General features: G+C 49.8%; 1 protein-coding gene across 1 annotated transcript in view; it reads right to left on the bottom strand.

Annotated features, from left to right (window-relative positions):
• Positions 1–1,979: 1,979 nt before the first annotated feature.
• LOC147718028 (uncharacterized) overlaps positions 1,980–22,451 on the bottom strand; it is a 182,902-nt gene continuing 162,430 nt past the window's right edge. Inside the window, exons 9-10 of the mRNA XM_086924845.1 lie at positions 21,496–21,648; positions 1,980–2,070 (exon numbers count right to left, since the gene is read on the bottom strand). Coding sequence (XP_086780971.1) covers positions 21,540–21,648 — 109 coding nt within the window. The 3' untranslated portion in view covers positions 1,980–2,070; positions 21,496–21,539. The remainder of the gene's footprint in view (positions 2,071–21,495; positions 21,649–22,451) is intronic.

The raw sequence follows: 22,451 nt of genomic DNA, 5'->3' as shown, positions 1-22,451 counted from the left end.
ACAAATAGCTCTTTCTAAAAATACATAAACAGCCGATATATACAGGGATCTATGGATAAATTTTGCACAAAACAGAAATGTCATCAGGTGCTCTCGTCTGTGTAGGCCAGCTCTAAGATTATCCATTCTGTAAAAGAAACACTTCTATTGTGAAATATGGTTTGTTTCGGAAAATTACCGTCCCAGCAGCAGAGTTGAGGGGCTGCTTTTGACCTTCATCATGGGAGTGACATGTTGGTGACATGATGATGCTTTCAGTTGCATAGTGAGGCTGGAGAGGGTGTGAGGAAGAGGCACAAGACATCATGGGGGTGATATTGTAGGGTGACATGTTCAATGCCTCCACGACTGGCCGGGGTGTATGAAGCACAGACCACACATCATGGGGGTGGCGTGCTGTGGAGTGACATGTTGATGCCTTCACATGCATAGTGCAATAGATGAGTGTGTGAGGCAGACACAATGTATGAAGGGGGAGATATTTTGATGCCTTCACATGCATAGAGAGGCCGGCGAGTGCTTGAGGCAGACAGAAGACGTCATGGGGTGATATTAGGGGGTGACATGTCTTCACCTGGTAGGATGGCCAGACAGGGGTGAAGAGAGGGACAACAGACTCGAGTCCTGGGGAAGAGTGAGGCCCGGGCCCTTTAGATACATGTCAGTGGAGGGACTATGAAGAGAATAGTCTTTGAAAGTCTTCTGTGGTCCAGTTATGTCTTCATAGCGTCTACGTCTTCGAGGCGCTTGTCACCCTGGCCTTTCTGTGGCTGTTCATGGCACGGGGTCTCGTTCTCCACTGGGTAGGATGCAATCGCTGATGCTTTGAGGGACCGGTTCAGCAGCTATGATCGCTCGTGCACCACTGTGGTCCTGAACTTCCCAAGGCGTGTGTCCTCTCAGGGACCCATCTGGACAGTCTTTGTCCATGTACATTGGGTCCATTATTCCCCCTTTCTGGTCTGACTCGTTCCACAGGTCTCTGGGATGAGCTGAGGCCTCTCCGGTGGGCAGTTGTGGCTGGAGCTTGATGCAGGGTCCTCTCTGTGACCTCCAGAGATCTGCACTGAGGCTTCCAGTGGGCTCTTCCAAGGGCACTTCCTGACCTCTCCTGTGGGTTGCAGTGAGTGACCGTGGCTGTGGTGAGGAGTGGCTGATGGGTGCGGTCACTGCGGCCCTCCCATGGGACAGTAAGTGACACTGGACACTGCTCGTTCTGCGCAGGATTTGGGGGTCTGCAGATATGGCCCCTTCTTTCGGTTCATGCTAGATAAGAGCTGTATATCATGGGTCTCTTTGCTGGGTTCCTGCTCACTGTACGCCATCTGGCTTCACGTCTCGGCTCGCGGTAGTCCGCTTCCACGACCACTGGTTCAACCTGGTGCTCCAGCTTTTGAAAGCTCTGGTCCCTCAGCTGTCTGGTTTTCCAGCTTTGAGGGCCCTGGTCCCTCAGCCGACTGGTTTTCCAGCTCTTGAGGGCTCTGGTTCCACAGCTGCCTGGTCCTCCAGGTCTTGAGGGTTCTGGTCTCTCAGCTGCCTGGTCCTCCAGCTCTTGAGGGCTCTGGTTCTTCATCCGCCTGGTGCTCCAGTTTTGAGGGTTCCGGTCCCTCAGCTGCCTGGTTTTCCAGCTTTGAGGGTTCTGGTCCCTCAGCCGCCTGCTCTTCTAGCTCTTGAGGGCTCTGGTCTTTCAGTCTCCTGGTCCTCCAGGTCTTGAGGGCTCTGGCCCTTCAGCAGCCTGGTCTTCTAGCTCTTGAGGGCTCTGGTCCCTCAGCCACCTGGCCCTCCAGGTCTTGAAGGCTCTGGTCCCTCAGCCACCTGGTCTTCTAGCTCTTAAGGATTCTGGTCCCTTAGCTGCCTGGTCCTCCTGCTTTTGAGGGCTCTGGCCCTTCAGCCGCCTTGTACTCCTGCTCTTGAGGACTCTGGCTCTTCAGCCACCTGGCTCTCTTTTCTGGAGCTCTGTGAGGGGGCCTTGGCTTGTCTGGGCCCCATCAAAGCTTCCTGCAGTTGCTGGCACTGGTGATGTTGTCTCCTGCGTGGCCTCTCCCTGCAGCATCCTCACCGGCAGGCCTCCTGCAGAAAAAAAACAATACCTCCTGTAAGTGTAGGCAGCGCCAGGACACAGCAGGACAGCATTCATTGTCGGGTACAGTGGTTCACCCCTCCCTTGCACAGATCAACAAGCATGTGCGATGCAATAGTTCTTGCATTGCTGGAAGTTTGAGCTATTGGTGTTGCTAATAATAAATAATGCACTGCCAAAAGCTCAAACGTTCAGTATTACGAATGTAGCAAATGCTTTCTTTTTCTTTTTATTCCGAAAGTTTTCAACTGTGTTATGTGTCGTAATTGCACTGGTATAGCTCCCACTGCCCCTGACGAAGTGCCTAAGCTCATTCTGTACATTTCCTTTATGAAAACAGAGCACTGGCGTCTCCCTCACTCCATTTCACTTAAAACTTCTCGGCCAGGCCAGAAATGCCTACACCAGGAACATCCTCAAGTCAAACAAATAATTCTTCAGATCGGAACTGGGGAACGCCAAGAACAGACCCTGCAAGCTCTTTGAATTGGTCAAACACCAATCCAACAAACTGGCCAAAACTTCGAAAAAAAACCCTAAGTCACTTATATCATCTGAGGAATTCTCATCCTTTTACTCTGACAAAATCAAAACCTTAGGAAACAAACTCAGATCTACCACTTACTCCCAACCCCTTCCTGATCTGCCTCTCCCTTCTGCACCGCCCCCACAGGCCTCACCCAAAAACCAAGCGCACTGGACTGATTTCAAACTCTATGACGAACACTCCGTCTCGGAAATCTTTTCCACCTTAAACCCGAACAACCACTTTAATGACCCACTCCCCTCTAACTGCCAACCTGCCGCCGCCAAATCCATCATTCCTAGCTGGACAACATTAATCAACGCCTCCCTTCTTCAAGGATCGATACACGACTCTCTGAAAGCCGGCCAAGTCCTCCCTGTGAGAAGTTGGCCTGATATGCAGTGCTCACTATTCTAGTGATCACTATGTATCAGTCCAAACAACCCTCATTGATGATTGGTTGTAAGTCAACCGTAGACCAGCTATCCTAGTAGCATGGACAAGAGCAGTCTTTAGGCTAAACTCTAGAGGGCGTGTTAAGCCAGCTGTTATACCATCACATATACCCCTTAAACACCAAGTGAAAGGACACCACACAAGTTGTTATGAAAATAAAAGTATATTTATTTAGAACACAACAACCCTGGACTCTTTATGAGGACAGGGTGCTAAGCACAATACAAAGCTCTTACGAAAATACTTCAAGTTGCACAATTTACACAAATGCCGAGGGGCACGAAAAACCATATACTACAAAAGTGGAATGCGAAATTACTAGCAGGTAAGTACTACTCTAATAGACTTTAGGATCGCTAGGACTTGACTACTGAACCTTCAGATTACTAGCAGGAGGCCTAGGGGGATCGGGTGCAGAGTGTGCACTCTCACGCGGGATGCGGGACAAAGTCTATGGATGCTAGATTTCGTAAAGTTAGTGTTATCGGACGAACCTGACTAGGTAGAGCTGAAACGAAAAAGGATCTGGACCCTTGGATAGTGAGGCTATGCTGGAGCACCGAAATGCTGAGGTTACCTAGCCCAGGGGCTGCGGCTGCATAGGTCTGGAAAGACGTCGGGAATCCTCGTTGCAGTCTATGGAGCCTGAAAGAAGAAGTTGCTGGCAGGCGACCAGTGAAGAGATTCGGAGGGATCCAAACCTGGATCGATGATGGAGGATACCTGTAAGCAGAGGGGACCAAGTTCTGAATCACTAGCCAGTGATTAGATGGGCACCAGGATGGCACCGGATGGAGTCACCTCGACCAGGTGAGTGGGCGACGCTGGGCTCTGCAGTCTCACGGACCAGGAGGCGTTGTCGGCGACCAGGATGGAGGTGCGAGCTGTCCCACAAAGGTATCTACTGTCGACGTCGCTGGACCCAGGATTGGGGCAACAAGTCTTGGCAAATGCAAGCCCACGCGGTGGACTTAAAATGGCGTCTTGGAGTGGACCAGGAGGGTCCGGGGTGCTCCTCTGTTGGAGGGGAGCAAGGGCCAGTCTGGAGCAACCAGACCAGTGGTGTTGTCATCGTGGTGCGTCGTCAAGAGGGCCACAAGCCAGCAGGCAAGTAGCCAGACAACGCGGTGGGCAGCAAAGAGCAGAAGGGCCCCACGCAGATCTGGTGGATGCTGGGGGGCTGAACTTCGGTGCTGGAGCTGCTCAGGGTTAGGGCTTCTCGAACCCCAGAGCACTCACTCGAGGATCCCTCGGCGGTCGTGCTGGATAAGCGGTGTGCAGTTCTGAAGATGGCCGGTCCCTCGAGGTCTCGTCACACCCACAGATCTCAGCTGGGCTGATGATGTAGGTAGAGGTCAGAGGTGCCAGGGAAGCCGGGTCTCGTCGTGCTGGTCAGTCGGATTCCGGAGGAAGGACGTGCAGCAAACCACAGTGTTCTTACATGGTGCCTGCGGGTGCAGGGTGACTACTCCTTAGTCACAAGGGAGAAATCTTAGGAAGAAGTCTTGAGTTCCTTTCGTAGAAAGTAGTTTCAGGATTCAAAGATGATCTAATTTGGAAGGGGGCCCGCTCCTATCTTTATACTAGGAAAAGGGGCTGGCACGCGACTAGGTCCTGCCCATGGGTGGGACCAGGAAGGGGGGTGGTTACACCCCTCTCCCATGCCGGACTTTCCCCAGCTCAGGGGCTGGTGTGCCCCTGGAACTGGTTCTAGCCGGCCTATGCATAGTGAGCACCGGGGTGCCACTTGCAGTCACCTTCCTCTAAAGCCCTGCCTACCCAGGATACACAAAACCCTGTCTGGGATGGTGCTAGCACCGCCCCTGACAGGAAACCCTTTGTCCAAGCCTCCCTCGCTGGAAGGACTCCCAGCAGCAGGAGGTCAGACTTGTGTCTGTGGTGGCAGCATCCATTTTGTGATGCTGAGGCTTGAGTTAACTTTAACCGGGGTTCACAGTTACATACATGTCGTGTCCCTCTAGAAGGGTGGAATGCTAACCCCGTCGCCAGAATTGGCGAGGGGTTAGTATTCCAATTCGTATGACACCTTACTCGACATGTTTTGATAAAGCGATACCAGAGTTAGCATATAACCGCGAGGATTATAATGCACTTAAGAGTATATGGTATGCGTTATCATGGAACAGCTATTAGGACTTGGTTCCGCAAGCTGCAAACGGGCTCAGCTCATGCCAGAGCACCATCTCACACGATTCCAAGCACTCTGCCTTCAGGATTGTCAAGGCCTGCCATAGGAGTGACTAATAGGAATACGGGGGTCCATTTTAGGGTTAGATATAGGTATACTATATCTAAAGCAAAGGGTGATTACACCACCTTGCCCCAGCTGTCGTGCAGCCAGTTGTGTCAGATTTAGATGGCCAGCCAGTGGTGGCATAATACATGCTGCAGCCCCTAGTAGGCCCTGGGTACACCTATGCCCTGAGTTACAGGGACTGATAAGGTGGCCCAGTCCCAATTGGTAAATGCACCTAAGGTACACGTGTCAATTTAGTGAGAGAACAGCAAGGCTGTGGGTCTGATTAGCAGGCCCACAGCCAGAGAAGTCGTAAACCAGTGAAGCAAAAAGCAATAATCTGGGGTGATCATAGGATTGCAGACCCTACTCTCCTACATGACCCCCCCCAAACTTTGGGACAATAAACTAACCTTGACCAGGTGAGTCTTCTTGCTCTAAGTGGAAATACCTGGAGAGCCCATCTGCATTGCCATGATCAGTGCCAGGTCTATGCTCCACTGCAAAATCCATCCCCTGTAGGGAAATGGACCACCTAAGCAGTTTGGGGTTTTCACCCTTCATCTGATTTAGCCACAAGAGGGGCTTATGGTCGGTCTGAATCTTGAAATGAGTGCCAAACAAGTATGGCCTCAGTTTCTTCAGGGCCCAAACCACAGCAAAGGCCTCCCTCTCAATAGCTGACCAATTTTTCTCTCTAGGGGTCAGCCTTCTGCTTATAAAAGCAATGGGCTGGTCATGACCATCAAAATTCAGCTGAGATAGAACAGCTCCCACACCCAACTCAGAAGCATCTGTTTGGACAATGAATGGTTTGGAGCAGTCTGGACTCTTGAGGATAGGTGCTGTTCACATGGCCTACTTTAGGTCATCGAATGCTTTTTGACAGCCTGCTGTCCACTGAACTTTCTTTGGCATCTTTTTACTTGTCAGTTCATTAAGTGGAGTCACAATTGATCCATAATTTCTGACAAATTTCCTGTAATAACCAGTCAGGCCCAAGAAAGCTCGAACCTGAGTCTGGGTGGTTGGAGGAGCCCAGTCCCTGATGGACTGTATCTTGCTCTCCAGTGGCTGAACCTGGCCTCCACCTACAAGGTGGCCCAGGTATACAAACTGTGTCTGCCCTATCTGGCACTTTGTGGCCTTGATAGTGAGACCTGCTGCTTGCAGTGCCTCTAACACATTCCTCAGGTGGACCAGGTGATCCTCCCAGGTGGAACTAAAGACAGCTATATCATCAAGATATGCTGCACAGAAGTCATCCAGCCCAGGGAGAACTTGATTCACCAGCCTTTGGAAGGTGGCAGGTGCATTTTTCAAACCAAAGGGCATTACCACAAATTGATAATGCCCACCAGGGGTAGAAAATGCTGTCTTGGGCTTGGCATCCTCAGCTAACCTGATTTGCCAATACCCAGCTGTCAGGTCAAATGTGCTTAAGTAGTTGGCAGAAGCCAATCTATCTATAAGTTCATCTGCCCTTGGTATTGGGTGGGCATCAGTCTTAGTGACTGCATTGAGGCCTCTGTAGTCTACGCAAAACCTCATCTCTTTCTTACCACCCTGGGTGTGAGGCTTTGGCACTAGAACTACTGGACTAGCCCAAGGGCTATCTGAGGGCTCAATGACTCCCAGCTCCAACATTTTCTGCACTTCTGTCTTAATGCAGTCTCTAACATGATCAGGCTGCCTGTAGATTTTACTCTTGACTGGCAGGCTGTCACCAGTGTCAACCTCATGGGTACACCAATTGGTTTGACTGGGTGTCAAAGAGAACATATGTCTGAAGGATTGAAGAACTTGTTTGCAATCCTTCTGTTGATGGTCAGAGAGGCTGCCACAAAAGACAACACCATCTACTGATCCATCATCAGGATGCTGGGTGAGCAGGTCTGGGAGAGGGTCACTCTCCTCCTCCTGTCCCTCATCTGTGGCCATGAGCAAGCTCATGTCCTTCCTGTTAACATATGCTTTGAGCCTGTTCACATGGAGCACCCTGTGGGGGCTCCTCGGAGTTCCAAGGTCTACCAGGTAGGTGACCTCTCCCTTTTGCTCAAGGATTGTGTGGGGCCCAGACCATTTGTCTTTGAGTGCTGCTGGGGCCACTGGCTCCAACACCCACACCTTCTGTCCAGGCTTGTACACAGTCAGGACAGCCTTTTGGTCATGCCAAGCCTTTTGAAGTTCTTGGCTGGCCTCAAGGTTTTTAGATGCCTTTTCCACATACTCAGCCATCCTGGAGCGGAGACCAAGTACATAGTCCACTATGTTGGTTGCAGGCTTTTTGAGAGGTCTCTCCCATCCTTGCTTCACCAAACACAGGGGTCCTCTCACAGGATGCCCATACAGAAGTTCAAAAGGGCTGAAGCCAACCCCCTTCTGTGGGACCTCTCTGTAAGCAAACAAGAGGCAGGGTATCAGGACATCCCATCTACGCCTGAGCTTTTCAGGTAGTCCATGAATCATCCCTTTTAGGGTCCTGTTGAACCTTTCAACAAGCCCATTGCATTGTGGATGATAGGGTGTAGTGAACTTGTAGTTGACACCACATTCCTTCCACATAGCAGTCAAATATCCTGACATGAAGTTTGCACCTCTGTCAGAGACAACCTCCTTAGGGAAGCCCACTCTGGAGAACACTCCAACTAGGGCTCTTGCCACAACAGGTGCTGTAGTGGTCCTAAGGGGAATAGCTTCAGGATACCTGGTGGCATGGTCCACCACCACCAGTATAAACTTGTGCCCTGATGCTGTCTGGGGTTCCATTGGACCAACAATGTCAATCCCCACTCTTTCAAAGGGCACCCCCACCACAGGCATTGGTATAAGGGGGGCCTTTGTTGTGCCACCTGACTTACCACTGGCTTGGCAAGTGACACAGGAGCGGCAAAACTCCTTGGTATCTTTATTCATGTGAGGCCAGTGAAAGTGTGAGACAATTCTGTCCCAAGTCTTGTTCTGGCCTAAGTGTCCTGGAAGGGGAATCTCATGGGCCAAGGTGAGAAGGAAACCTCTCAGAGACAAGGGGATGACCAGCCTCCTGGTTGCAACAGGTTTGGGGTCTCTTGACTCAGAGTACAGGAGTCCATCTTCCCAGTATACCCTGTGGGCACCTGTGCCGTTCCCTGCAGCCTCAGCAGCAGCCTGCTGTCTGAGGGGTTCAAGTGAAGGGCAGTCTAACTGTTCCTTACCCAGGTCTTCTCCGGAGGGGGCCCCTGAACCCAGAAACTCAACCTGATCAGGTTCAAGTTCTTTAGGCTCAGTTTACCTCAGCTCTTTGAGGTCAGCCTCCTCTGAGACTTGATCCACAACCTGGGGCAAGGGGGAAGGCAATGCCTTAACCCTACTGCTCTTCTTCTTGGAAGGTGTCTGGTCCATTGTTCCAGGATCCAGCACCTGTTCAGTGGGGCATCTTCTGGCCTGTGACCTAGTCACAGCAAGCACATGTGCTGGCAAGCCTAACATTTCCATGTGAGTCCTCTGCTCCACTTCTGACCATTGTGATGACTCCAAATCATTGCCCAACAAACATTCAACTGGGAGGTCTGAACTAACTACAACCTTCTTTTGGCCACTTACCCCTCCCCAGGAGAAATCAACAATTGCCATACTATGGTGGGTAGTGACATTGCTGGCATTGGTCACCAGGAAATCTGTACCTGGCATGATCTGTCCAGGGTCCACAAAGTTAGGTGTCACCATGGTGACACTGGCACAAGTGTCCCTATAGGCCTGAGCCATCTTGCCATTGATAAAAGGTGTCTGTCTGTATTTGCCCAAAGTATTGGGACTGGCATCAGGGGAAATATCCACGTCCCCTGTACAGACAAGGACAGCCTGAGTGAGTGTGCCAACTAAGTTGTCACACCCCTCAGATCCCAAGGTTAACCCAACTAAACCCTTGGGAGGTGCACTACCACTACTGGCTGTACTAGGGGGTGCAGTTGCCTTAGGGGCTGTAGTGGTAGGAGTTTGCCCTCCTTTCTTGGTGCACTCACTAAACCAGTGAGTTTTACTTTTACAGTACTGGCAACACCTTTTAGACTGGCCTTCTTGAGTCTTCTTCTTCTGGGAAGCCTGACCCCCACCCTCTTTGGTTTGTTGGGGGCCTGTCGAAGACTTCTGGTCATTTTGTTCACCTTTGGTATTATTACCCTTCTGGTCTGCTTTCTTCTGACCACCCTGGTTCTGGCCCTGGTTCTGCTTAACCCTTGTTCTGACCCATCTGTCTGCCTTCTTTCCCAATTCTTGGGGAGAGGTCAGATCTGAGTCAACAAGGTGCTGATGCAACAACTGGTTCTGACAATTGTTTATAATCTGTTCCCTCATTTTCAGATTGTACAATCCTGTATAATCAGTAACCTTACTGCCCAGCAACCAGCCCTCCAAAGCCTTAGTGGCACAATCCACAAAATCAGACCAATCCTGAGACTGAGTTTTCTGGGTATCCCTGAACAGCAACCTGTACTGCTCAGTGGTTAGGCCAAACCCATCTATCAGTGTATTTTTCAGGACTTGGTAATTGATAGCATCCTTAGCTCTAGTAGTGAGGAGCTTATCTCTACCTTTGCTTTCAAAGGAGAGCCACAAGACAGCTGCCCACTGACTCTGGGGGACGCACTGGACAGTGCGGGCCCTCTCCAAAGCAGTTATCCATTTGTGGATATCATCCCCTTGTTTAAAGGGGGGCACTATCTTACTCAGGTGTCTAGTGTCTAAACTCCTGTCTTTTTCTCTTGGGAGAATGCTGCCACCAGTGGGATCTACCCCACTCAATTTCTGCTCTCTGGCAAAGGCAAGTCTCTCTTTGGCCAGGGCAAGTTTTTCCCTTTCAATCCTCAGATTGACTTCCCTCATCTTGGCCTCATGCTCTCTCCTCTGAGGGGATGTCATCCCTCTGTGAGAAGAGGTCTGAGAGCCATTGGTTCTAATGGATCTGTTAGAGCCTCTGGATAGAGACCTAACTCGTCCATTACCAATGTTAAGGCTGCCTGAGAAAAGCCCTGGGGGTCCCCCAAATCCATTCTCATGCCTGCTTAAGTTGTTCCTGGTGAGTCTACTGACTTCTACCTGACCTTTGTCTGCCTCATCCCCTGACAATTCCTGATCCTCCTCCTCCCCTTCACTAACTGCTGCATGGAGGTTGAGGTCAGGGTCCCCAAGGGTTCCCTCTAAGGGGGCATGTTCCCATCTGGATGAGAAGGATCTGTGTTAGCAGTCCTCCTGGCATCATAAGTCTCTAAGAGACCAATCAGACAGGGAATGGTAGGGTTAGAACCCTATTTTAGCTTCCTGGATGTACAGATCTGTCTCATCTCCTGGAATCTAAGAGCAGCATATCTGGAAGTGACCTGTGGAGGGTCAACTGACAGAAGGGGGGCCTCTGAGTTCCCTCCTTTGTCTGACATGCTTCTAGTGTGGTGTAAGTGATGCACCTACCTACACTATGTGTTTGCCTACTGATCCCTTGCTAAGAGTTGTAGTCAAGGTGTGCTAAGCCTTGTTGACTACAACAGCTGGTTCAGTAGAACTCAGAGTATTCTAAGCTAAGTTATATGTACCTTGGTACTTATGTGATCTTTCACAATGATATTCTTAAGATACGTGTGGTAAAACAACAGCAAGCTCAAATCCCAACCGCTGCACACCAATGTGAGAAGTTGGCCTGATATGCAGTGCTCACTATTCTAGTGATCACTATGTATCAGTCCAAACAACCCTTATTGATGATTGGTTGTAAGTCAACCGTAGACCAGCTATCCTAGTAGCATGGACAAGAGCAGTCTTTAGGCTAAACTCTAGAGGGCGTGTTAAGCCAGCTGTTATACCATCACATATACCCCTTGAACACCAAGTGAAAGGACACCACACAAGTTGTTATGAAAATAAAAGTATATTTATTTAGAACACAACAACCCTGGACTCTTTATGAGGACAGGGTGCTAAGCACAATACAAAGCTCTTACAAAAATACTTCAAGTTGCACAATTTACACAAATGCCCGAGGGGCACGAAAAACCATATACTACAAAAGTGGAATGCGAAATTACTAGCAGGTAAGTACTACTCTAATAGACTTTAGGATCGCTAGGACTTGACTACTGAACCTTCAGATTACTAGCAGGAGGCCTAGGGGGATCGGGTGCAGAGTGTGCACTCTCACGCGGGATGCGGGACAAAGTCTATGGATGCTAGATTTCGTAAAGTTAGTGTTATCGGACGAATCCGACTAGGTAGAGCTGAAACGAAAAAGGATCTGGACCCTTGGATAGTGAGGCTATGCTGGAGCACCGAAATGCTGAGGTTACCTAGCCCAGGGGCTGCGGCTGCGTAGGTCTGGAAAGACGTCGGGAATCCTCGTTGCAGTCTATGGAGCCTGAAAGAAGAAGTTGCTGGCAGGCGACCAGTGAAGAGATTCGGAGGGATCCAAGCCTGGATCGATGATGGAGGATACCTGTAAGCAGAGGGGACCAAGTTCTGAATCACTAGCCAGTGATTAGATGGGCACCAGGATGGCACCGGATGGAGTCACCTCGACCAGGTGAGTGGGCGACGCTGGGCTCTGCAGTCTCACGGACCAGGAGGCGTTGTCGGCGACCAGGATTGAGGTGCGAGCTGTCCCACGAAGGTATCTACTGTCGACGTCGCTGGACCCAGGATTGGGGCAACAAGTCTTGGCAAATGCAAGCCCACGCGGTGGACTTAAAATGGGGAGCAAGGGCCAGTCTGGAGCAACCAGACCAGCGGTGTTGTCGTCGTGGTGCGTCGTCAAGAGGGCCACAAGCCAGCAGGCAAGTAGCCGGACAATGCGGTGAGCAGCAAAGAGCAGAAGGGCCCCACGCAGATCTGGTGGATGCTGGGGGGCTGAACTTCGGTGCTGGAGCTGCTCAGGGTTAGGGCTTCTCGAACCCCAGAGCACTCACTCGAGGATCCCTCGGCGGTCGTGCTGGATAAGCGTCGTGCAGTTCTGAAGATGGCCGGTCCCTCGAGGTCTCGTCACACCCACGGATCTCAGCTGGGCTGATGATGTAGGTAGAGGTCAGAGGTGCCAGGGAAGCCGGGTCTCGTCATGCTGGTCGGTCGGATTCCGGAGGAAGGACGTGCTGCAAACCGCAGTGTTCTTAGATGGTGCCTGCGGGTGCAGGGTGACTACTCCTTAGTCACAAGGGAGAAATCTTAGGAAGAAGTCTTGAGTTCCTTTCGTAGAAAATAGTTTCAGGATTCAAAGATGATCTAATTTGGAAGGGGGCCCGCTCCTATCTTTATACTAGGAAAAGGGGCTGGCACGCGACTAGGTCCTGCCCATGGGTGGGACCAGGAAGGGGGGTGGTTACACCCCTCTCCCATGCCGGACTTTCCCCAGCTCAGGGGCTGGTGTGCCCCTGGAACTGGTTCTACCCAGCCTATGCATAGTGAGCACCGGGGTGCCACTTGCAGTCACCTTCCTCTAAAGCCTTGCCTACCCAGGATACACAAAACCCTGTCTGGGATGGTGCTAGCACCGCCCCTGACAGGAAACCCTTTGTCCAAGCCTCCCTCGCTGGAAGGACTCCCAGCAGCAGGAGGTCAGACTTGTGTCTGTGGTGGCAGCATCCATTTTGTGATGCTGAGGCTTGAGTTTACTTTAACCGGGGTTCACAGTTACATACATGTCGTGTCCCTCTAGAAGGGTGGAATGCTAACCCCGTCGACAGAATTGGCGAGGGGTTAGTATTCCAATTCGTATGACACCTTACTCGACATGTTTTGATAAAGCGATACCAGAGTTAGCATATAACCGCGAGGATTATAATGCACTTAAGAGTATATGGTATGCGTTATCATGGAACAGCTATTAGGACTTGGTTCCGCAAGCTGGAAACGGGCTCAGCTCATGCCAGAGCACCATATCACACAATTCCAAGCACTCTGCCTTCAGGATTGTCAAGGCCTGCCATAGGAGTGACTGATAGGAATACGGGGATCCATTTTAGGGTTAGATATAGGTATACTATATCTAAATCAAAGGGTGATTACACCACCTTGCCCCAGCTGTCGTGCAGCCAGTTGTGTCAGATTTAGATGGCCAGCTAGGGGTGGCATAATACATGCTGCAGCCCCTGGTAGGCCCTGGGTACACCTATGCCCTGAGTTACAGGGTCTGATAAGGTGGCCCAGTCCCAATTGGTAAATGCACCTAAGGTACACGTGTCAATTTAGTGAGACAACAGCAAGGCTGTGGGTCTGATTAGCAGGCCCACAGCCAGAGAAGTCGTAAACCAGTGAAGCAAAAAGCAAAAATCTGGGGTGATCATAGGATTGCAGACCCTACTCTCCTACACTCCCCATCTTAAAAAACACTTTTGCTTGATCCTGCCTCCCCTGGCAACTTTAGACCTATTGCTAACATCTCTCTCTTAGCCAAAGTTCTAGAGAAGTGTGTGCAACAGCAGCTTAGCCAGCATATTGCCAACTTCCATCTACTAGATGACTTCCAATCCAGCATCAGGCCCGGGCACAGCACGGAAACCACCATTCTCCACGTTGTTGATGATGCCCTCCAAGCCCTTGACCAAGACAAAACCGGCCTACTAATCCTCCTTGATCTTTCCTCGGTCTCGAAATACTACCCAAACGCTTCAAACTCTGGATGGGAATGGATGGCGCTGTTCTTGAAGGGTTCAGGTCCTTCCTCCATAAACGGTCACAAAGATTCTTAATTAACGGCAACCTGTCCGCTCCCTTTCCGGTCACTGTTGGAGTCCCCCAAGGATCAACCTTGTCCCCAACCCTCTTCAACCTTTACCTAGAACTGCTTGCCAAAGTACCACAGACCGCAAATATCTCCTACCACATGTACGCTGAGGACACCCAGATCTACATCAAAATCTCCTCCCTCTAGGAGATTCTTTCCCTGAATGAGGCCTTGAAATTGACTGTCCTCTGGCTTTCCTCCAACCAACTCAAAGTCAACGCAAAGAAGACAGAATCCCTACTAATCTCACCTCAGAAAACCAACCATGAGACTCAGACGTGGATCAAGGCCATCACAACCTTAAACTGCCCTGAGACCATTGTGGACTCAGCCAAATCCCTCGGAATAACCCTTGACTGTTATTGTTATTGTTATATGTACTTCTAAAGCGCGACATTCATCCAACAGGATATCACGGCGCTACAGTTAAACAGTAAGCCATAGGCAAGATACCAGGGACTATTATTTATACTATTTAGGGAATAATGCAGTTTTTAGTTTTTTTCTGAAAGTAAAGTAACAATCAGTACATCGAAGATCAATAGGCAAGTCATTCCAGCACTTAGCGGCAAGGTGCGAAAAGGCGCGCCCGCCCATCCTGGATAATTTTATTCGTGTGGTGACAGCTTTAGCTGTGGCTTGTGAGCGTAGGTTACGAACTGGGGCATAGAGCTTAATTCTGTTCCGCAGGATGTAAGGACCAGTATTATGCAAAGTTTTATGAGCAATGCACAACATTTTAAAAACTGCTCTTTGCCTCATAGGCAACCAATGTAACGCTCTCAGGCAGTTTGTAGCAGAATCGTACTTTTTTTTATCGCAGACAGCTTTAGCTGCCGCATTCTGGACCAGCTGTAGTTTTGAAAATAGATAATCGGCCATACCAACAAACAGCGAGTTGCCGTAGTCCAGCCTACTAATCAGTAAAGATTGAACTAAAATCTGTCTGCATTCCATCGGAATCCAGGGAAAAACTCGCTTCATCATTTTTAGTATGGCGAATCCTTTGCCACATATTGTGGTAACATGATGCTTCATGGATAAAGTGGTGTCCATATGGATTCCCAGATTTCTAGCGGTCAGGGTTGGGTTTGGTGGGGTACCTAAAGTGTTTGGCCACCAAGAGTTGTCCCAGAGCTGTTTGGATCCGCCAAATAGAAGAATTTCTGACTTGTCAGCATTTAATTTCAAGTAGTGCCCATGCATCCAGTTAGATAGTTCTGACAGGCAGTTATGTAACCTATTTTTGGCGCCCTCTTCACCATTGAGGGTTACCATCAGCTGAGTATCATCAGCATAAGAGCAGATATTGATACCCCATTTATTGCCTATAGATGCCAGTGAAGAGACATAAACATTGAACAATGTTGGGCTCAATATTGCTCCCTGTGGCACTCCATATTTGATCTTCCGAGGAGTGGAGGTGAAGTTTCCTAAGCAGATGGACTGGGATCTGTTCGATAGAAAAGACTCCAGCCAGTACAGGGCTTTACCATGTATTCCTTTAGCAGCTAGCATATTTATTAGCAGTTTGTGGGAAACGGTATCAAACGCCGCTGATAAATCAAGTAATATCAGGGCGACCGTTTTGCCTTTATCAGTCTGCATTCGAATATCGTCCATCACAGCCAGGAGCGTTGTCTCAGTACTGTTATTTGATCTAAAACCAGTCTGAGAAACGTCCAGCAGGTTATTAATTTCTAGAAAGCTTGACAACTGTTTAGTTACCAATCGTTCTAAAACCTTTGATAGGTATGGAAGTTGAGAAATAGGACGGTAATTGGCTGGATCATTTATATCCGCGCCAGCTTTTTTTAGTAGGGGAATTACAGCTGCATTTTTCCAGATTTCTGGGAATTCGGCTTGATCCAAGGAAAAATTAAGAACTTTTGTAACTGCTGGACAAATTACAGGTGTAAGTTGGGAAAAGATATAGTGTGGACAAACATCCCATGGTGATCCTGATTTAATTTCTAACATAGCTTTGCTGACTTCTTCTTCAGAAAAAGGGCCGAAAGTAGAACAGCTAGCCTGCAGAGTAGAATCAACCTGATACTCTACATGGTTATGGCTATTATTTACAAAGGAAGAATAGATTTTATCAATTTTTTCACTAAAAAAATCACTAATTTTAGAGCAATTTTCAAGTGAAGGAGTCAAGTTTGAGGTGAGACTTGGAGGGTTACAGAGTTCTTTTACTATTTTAAAAAGCTCCTTCGAAGAGTTTTTGTTGTCTAGTATTCTTTGGGAAAAATAGTCTTTCTTTGCATTACGTATAGCTGTGTTATATACTTTTAGCTGATGTTTATAAGTAGCTCTGTCTTCGGACGTTTTGCTTAATCTCTGGATTACTGGAACATGCGGGACCACATCAACTCGATGGCCAAATCAGCCAGATTCCACCTGAGCTACCTAAGAAAACTGGAACATGCGGGACCACATCAACTCGATGGCCAAATCAGCCAGATTCCACCTGAGCTACCTAAGAAAATTGAAACCCTTCCTTGATGCTTCCGACCTAAAAATGGCAGTCCAGGCACTAGTCATCTCCAGGCTAGAAAATGGCTGCTCTACCCACTCTGGCTTACCCAAGGTCTCCCTGGCACCTTTAAAAGCCTGCCTCAATGCGGCCGCCAGACTACTAACAGGCTGAAGGAAATTCAACCACATTTCACCTCCTCTGAAAGCTCTTAATTGGCTTCCTCTAGAGGCCAGAATCCAACTGAAATTGGCATGTATCACGCACAAGGCTTTACACCCAAACTCCCCTGCATATCTTTCCCAGAAACGTGTGTTATCCGGAGGTAGCAGAAACTCCCGGTCCACCAGAGACCTCTTGCTCCAACCTGCACGTTTACGGAAAAAGAAAACTTACAATCGGGCCTTTCTGTGGGGCCGCAGCAAGAATATGGAACCCACTCCCGCCCGCCATCAGAAGAATACCTTCTATGGCTTGTTTAAAAAAAGATACGAAAACCTTCCTAATGGGCAAATTCCTTGCCTAAATCTTGCCTTCTAATTTCCCACAGACCTTACTCTACCTCCGACTAGTGCATCCCCTGGAGAACCTAGGCACTATCCACCCGGCACTTACGGGCATTCCACAGTGGAACTTGGGACCTTGCGTTTCCCGCAAAATGTGATTGTAAATTGTACATACCTGCCCTTGGTCCCTTATGTATCCAGCCCGCCCTAATCTTTTGTATACTGCTGTTGTTAACTGTAAAGCGCTCTGATACCCTAACGGGTCAAGTTCGCACTCTATAAAACTCAAAATAAATAGATAAAAAATGTCTTGCTCTGTTCTGATTTCTGCTTGTAAATGGGCTAGGGTCAGAGCTAGAATTCTGCTTTATTTCAAAACAAGCATTGACAAAGTCAACAGCTCTAGCCAATGGGAGGAGTCATGTAACATCACACCGCCCACCACTGCAGAACACCACCAGAAATAGATCAGTGACATCACACTGCCCACCACTATAGATCAGCATCTGGAATAGAGCCATAGATCCACTCACATCACACTGTCCACCACTGCAAATCACCATCTGGAAGAGATCACGAGACATCACACTGTCCACCACTATAGATCAGCATCTGGAATAGAGCCATAGATCCACTCACATCACACTGTCCACCACGGCAGATCCCCATCTGAGAAGGGCACATAAGATCACACTGCCCACCACTGTAGATCACCATCTGGAAGAGATCACGTGACTGTTAGAAATGGGATTTCTGGTTTGCTGAGGCTTGCGCCAAAGCCAGGCAGAAACCACCACTCTAGTTAGGGCAAGGAAGTCACACGCCAAGATAACCCCTGCTCACCCCCTTCGCAACGTGACACGAGCAGTAAGGCTGATCCCCGGGGCAATGTAAGTTAAGTATTTGCGCACTCACCCATCAGCAACAGCATCCTGGGCCCCCCACATAAGGAACTCCACACAAGGTTATATGAAAATAGCCTTTGTATTATCAGAACACATCAGAATCATAATCACAGGATGTACATTGTGCCAACTGGCACAGGCAATATTTACAAGGGATTATCTACATGGGACAGGGCCACATGGACCACTGTCAGGAATAAGCACTTTTAGAACTAGCACGTGGTAGAAATAGCACTTTGTAGGAATAACACTTAGAATATAGAACAAGCAGAAGCTTCACACATGATGCATAAAAACACATTCAGCGGTGTAGGGAAAACACATGACGCATAAAAACACATTCAAAGGTGTCAGGGACACATGGCGCATAAAAACACATTCAGCGGTGTCAGGGAAGACACATGATGCATAAGAACACATACAGCGGTGTAGGGAAAACACACGACGCATAAAAACACATTCAGTGGTGTCAGTAAGACACATGAGGCATAAAAACACATTCAGCGGTGTAGGGAAGACACATGATGCATAAGAACACGTTCAGCGGTGTAGGGAAAAAAACACATGATGCATAAACTTACATTCAGAGGTGCAGCAAAGAACAATTGCGCAGACATCACATAGGCCACAACCTGTGACTTTCCTCAGGCCAACTGACCTCTCTGGGGCTAGGACGCTCTGTGTCCGCAATGTCAAGGGGCCTAAAAGTGCTGGGCAGCTGTGGAGATAATGGGACCAACACGGTGCAGCCTCGTGGGCTCTGGCCACCAAAACACTTGTGGCCCCGTGAGCCTTGCTGGGCTCAAGAACAACTGTGGGGCAAGGTGGGAGCCTCGGTGCTCCGAAGAAAGAATGCCCAGTGTGAGGGGAGCAGCCCGCTGTCTGCCGGGGCCGCTCTACCACCAAAAAATGCCCCCAAATCGATGGAGTCCCTCTCGGGGGACTCGAGGAAAATTATGCCACGGAGCCTTTCAGGGCTCTTTGCAATATGCCCCCTTGAGCCTCGGGGGCTCTAGAACAACAATGCCCGCCGTTGGAGTCCCTCCCTGGGGGACTCGAAATCACAGGGTGCCCCCTGAGCCTATCGGGGCTCTTTACAATGGCGCCTCGCGGGGGAGCCGCCCGCTGCCTGCCGGGGCCACTCTACCCTCCCAGCGCCCCACAAGCATGTCTGCACCACTGGAGGGAGGGACGGGCACCGGCAATGTGCCCCAACGGCCCCTCTCTCTTTAAATCTGTGCACTCACCGGGACGGCGGCTGTGGCCAGAGAGCTCCTGCTCCTCGGGGCTCTCAGACGCTGCGGCTGCCCTCGGCTTCACTGGGGACTCTCGCAGCACGTCGTATGGAGGCGGGGTGGGCTCCCGTCCTCCTTCCAGCTTTCCGGCCTGGGGCAGCTAATGGCAGCGCGGCAACTCGTACCAGCCTCTAGGCTCTGGGGTGAGTTCACTCCTGGCGGCGCGGCGATTCCTCCGGAAAGTACGGGGTAAGCTCCCAGGTGGAAATAAACACAACGCAAAAAAAAAAGGGCAATAAGCGGCAGGCTTAGCGGGGTTGGCACCTGTGCCGCGAATTACCACTGAGAAGGGGGAATCCCCATGTCGGGACTCTCTCAGAGCACGCAGCAGCGCAGCGCTGCGAGGGCAGCACAAAGAGGGTCCTTCCTCAAAACAAGGGGGCTCAAGGCATAGTAAATAAAGCGCTCTCCATCAGCTGGCATGGTTAAAGTAAAGTAAAGCGCTAAGCTAAAAAGATCCTGGGGCAAAGAGATGGAGCAAAACAGCTCCCAGCAAAGGAAAGTCCTCCAGGTCCCCCAGGCAAGGCAGAAGGGTCCAGCAACATAGTCCATCAGGCATCCAGGGGCTGGGCAGGGCCCAGGGAGTCAGCCTTCCCCTGGGCCCAAGCAGCAGCACGCCCCTGGTAGATTCTAGTCAGGAAACAAGAACATTTTACAAGAGGTCACAGCCTCTTTTTATACACACAATTCCTTTGTCTAAAGGTACAGGCAAGGGGCGAACCAGATACGACTGGTTCCTGAGCACTTTGTTTTTGCTCAGCCCCTCTCTCTATTCACAGGATGGTCAGGGACATCAGACACACCACAGGCGGTGGAGCCAGCATTGTGGGGGGAAAGCCCAGCCCTATTCAGGTCCCAGGTGCACTCCTCCCCAGCCATCAATATGCAGATCTCCCATTCACCACCGGGACAGAACCATCCTGACTCCAGGAGCCTGTCACACCAGCCAGCCCCAGCCAATCACAAGTCAGCACATTCACTGCACAGACAGGCCAACTTCTAGAAGTGGCACTTCCACACTAGACACAATAACGCCGCACACATCTTCGTGCAGCATTTAATCACACAAGTCCACACATACCAAACTCGCATCTGCACTACCCATGCATCAGGAACTACCAGGGACACACACATTCCACATGAATTCCTATTGGAGGGCAGGCCAATCTCACACACCCACTCAGAGAGCGCACGCACTTTACACTGCGCCACAGTGCAAAAGTGTGCAAAGACCAAAAATCATTATAATTATATAACACTAAGAGGCAAAAAGTTCAGGGGGGAACCACCAGAAGGGCCAAGTCCAACACATCACACTGTCCACCACTGCAGATCACCATCTGGAAGAGATCATGTGACATCACACTATCCACCACTATAGATCAGCATCTGGAATAGAGCCATAGTTTCACTGACATCACACTGTCCACCACTATAGATCACCATCTGGGAGGGGTCATGTAATATCATACTGCTCCCGCTATAGATCACCATCTGAGAAGGACACATAAGATCACACTGCCCACCACTATAGAGCACCATCTGGGAGTGATCACATGAGATCACAAGACCCACCACTGTAGATCACCATCTGGAAGAGATCATGTGACATCACACTGTCCACCACTACCGATCACCATCTGGAAGAGATCACGTGACATCACACTGTCCACCACTACAGATTATCACCTGGAATAGATCACGTGACATCACACAGCCCACCACTGCAGAACACCATCTGGGAGTGATCAAATGAGATCACAAGACCCACCACTGTAGATCACCATCTGGAAGAGATCACGTGACATCACACTGTCCACCACTACCGATCACCATCTGGTCGAGATCACGTGACATCACACTGTCCACCACTACAGATCCTCACCTGGAATAGATCACGTGACATCACACAGCCCACCACTGCAGAACACCATCTGGGGGGGGTCATGTGAGATCACACTGGCCCACCACTACAGATCCACATCTGGGGGGGATCGAGTGACGTCACATTGTCCACCACTATAGAGGATCTTCGAGGTCTTACGGCTAGGACAGTATGGAGCCCATCAGACCACAGGGGCAATGCGCTCTAGTTTTGTACCCAAGCCGTTGACCAGGGAACCAAAAGACCAGAGCTTTCAGCTTTGTTTTCTACTCGCACGCCTTTGGTGATCTGTCGGAAACCGCCCCATCTGCCTGGCTCCCAGGTCCATCCTCTGAGAGGCGTATTATGTGCTATAAGAACAGTTGTTACCTGTGCAGCACCTTTCAGGGTGGTGAAAAGGGAGGCATCTGGCTTCATGAGGTTCTGTTGTCCTGTTTGCTGACGGGGGGCTCAATGGTCTCCTCCATGGTGACTTCTGATGTTCTGCGTGTTGTAGCATTATTGGCATCTCCTATGGGCTTCCTGTGAATGTAGAACAGCTTGGATTGAACCACCCATGAGGTACATCCCTGTTAATTGGGTGGATGGCAAAACAAGGACAGTGCTGAGATGCCTATGGAGGGCACACGGAAGGGTTGGGACTGGAGAAAGGCTGCTGCATGGCTGGGGTCTGGCTGGGGCGTGCATGGAGCTTGACTGGAGTGTTTATCTGTCTATCTATCTATCTATCTATCTATCTATCTATCTATCTATCTATCTATCTATCTAGCATTTATAGAGCGCATAGCTACCCTTGGGCACCCCATGGTTGGCAGATTGACAAGGACTGACCAGAGAGATCTAGACAAGGCTGCTGTTGCAAAGCCAGGTATTAAAATGTTATCGGAAAGGGAGTTCCTTGTTCGCTGTCCGCAAAGTGTAGGGCAGGGAGTTTCGAAGTTTGGCCACATATTGTCTGATGGGCCGACCTACCATTCTGGCTCTTTTAGGTTCTTGTAGGAACCATGGCCAGCGGGCATTGGTGGAACACAAAGTTCTGTTTGGAGTGTAAAGAGCGATCAAGGGTCTCGAGATCAGGGGGCCTTTGTCTTGGAGTTCCCTATGAGCCATATAGAGGGCTTTGAGGGAAATTATCTGGGCTTTTGGTAGCCAGTGAGGGAGATCACTGCTTGATGAGCAGACTTGTGCCCGGGAATATTAAGCAGATCCTGAGCTGCGGAAGTCTGCACCACCTGTAATTTTCTGATTACCATTTTTGGTGCTCCCAGGTACAATGAGTTTCTGTAGTCCAGTTGGGAAAGTGCCTGGACCACTCGTTTTTTTTG

This window comes from Lissotriton vulgaris, chromosome 5, assembly GCF_964263255.1.
Source record: "Lissotriton vulgaris chromosome 5, aLisVul1.2, whole genome shotgun sequence".
Taxonomy (NCBI): Eukaryota; Metazoa; Chordata; class Amphibia; order Caudata; family Salamandridae; genus Lissotriton; species Lissotriton vulgaris.
The sequence above is the reverse complement of the archived record's forward strand: the minus strand, read 5'-3'. Positions and strand labels throughout refer to the sequence as shown.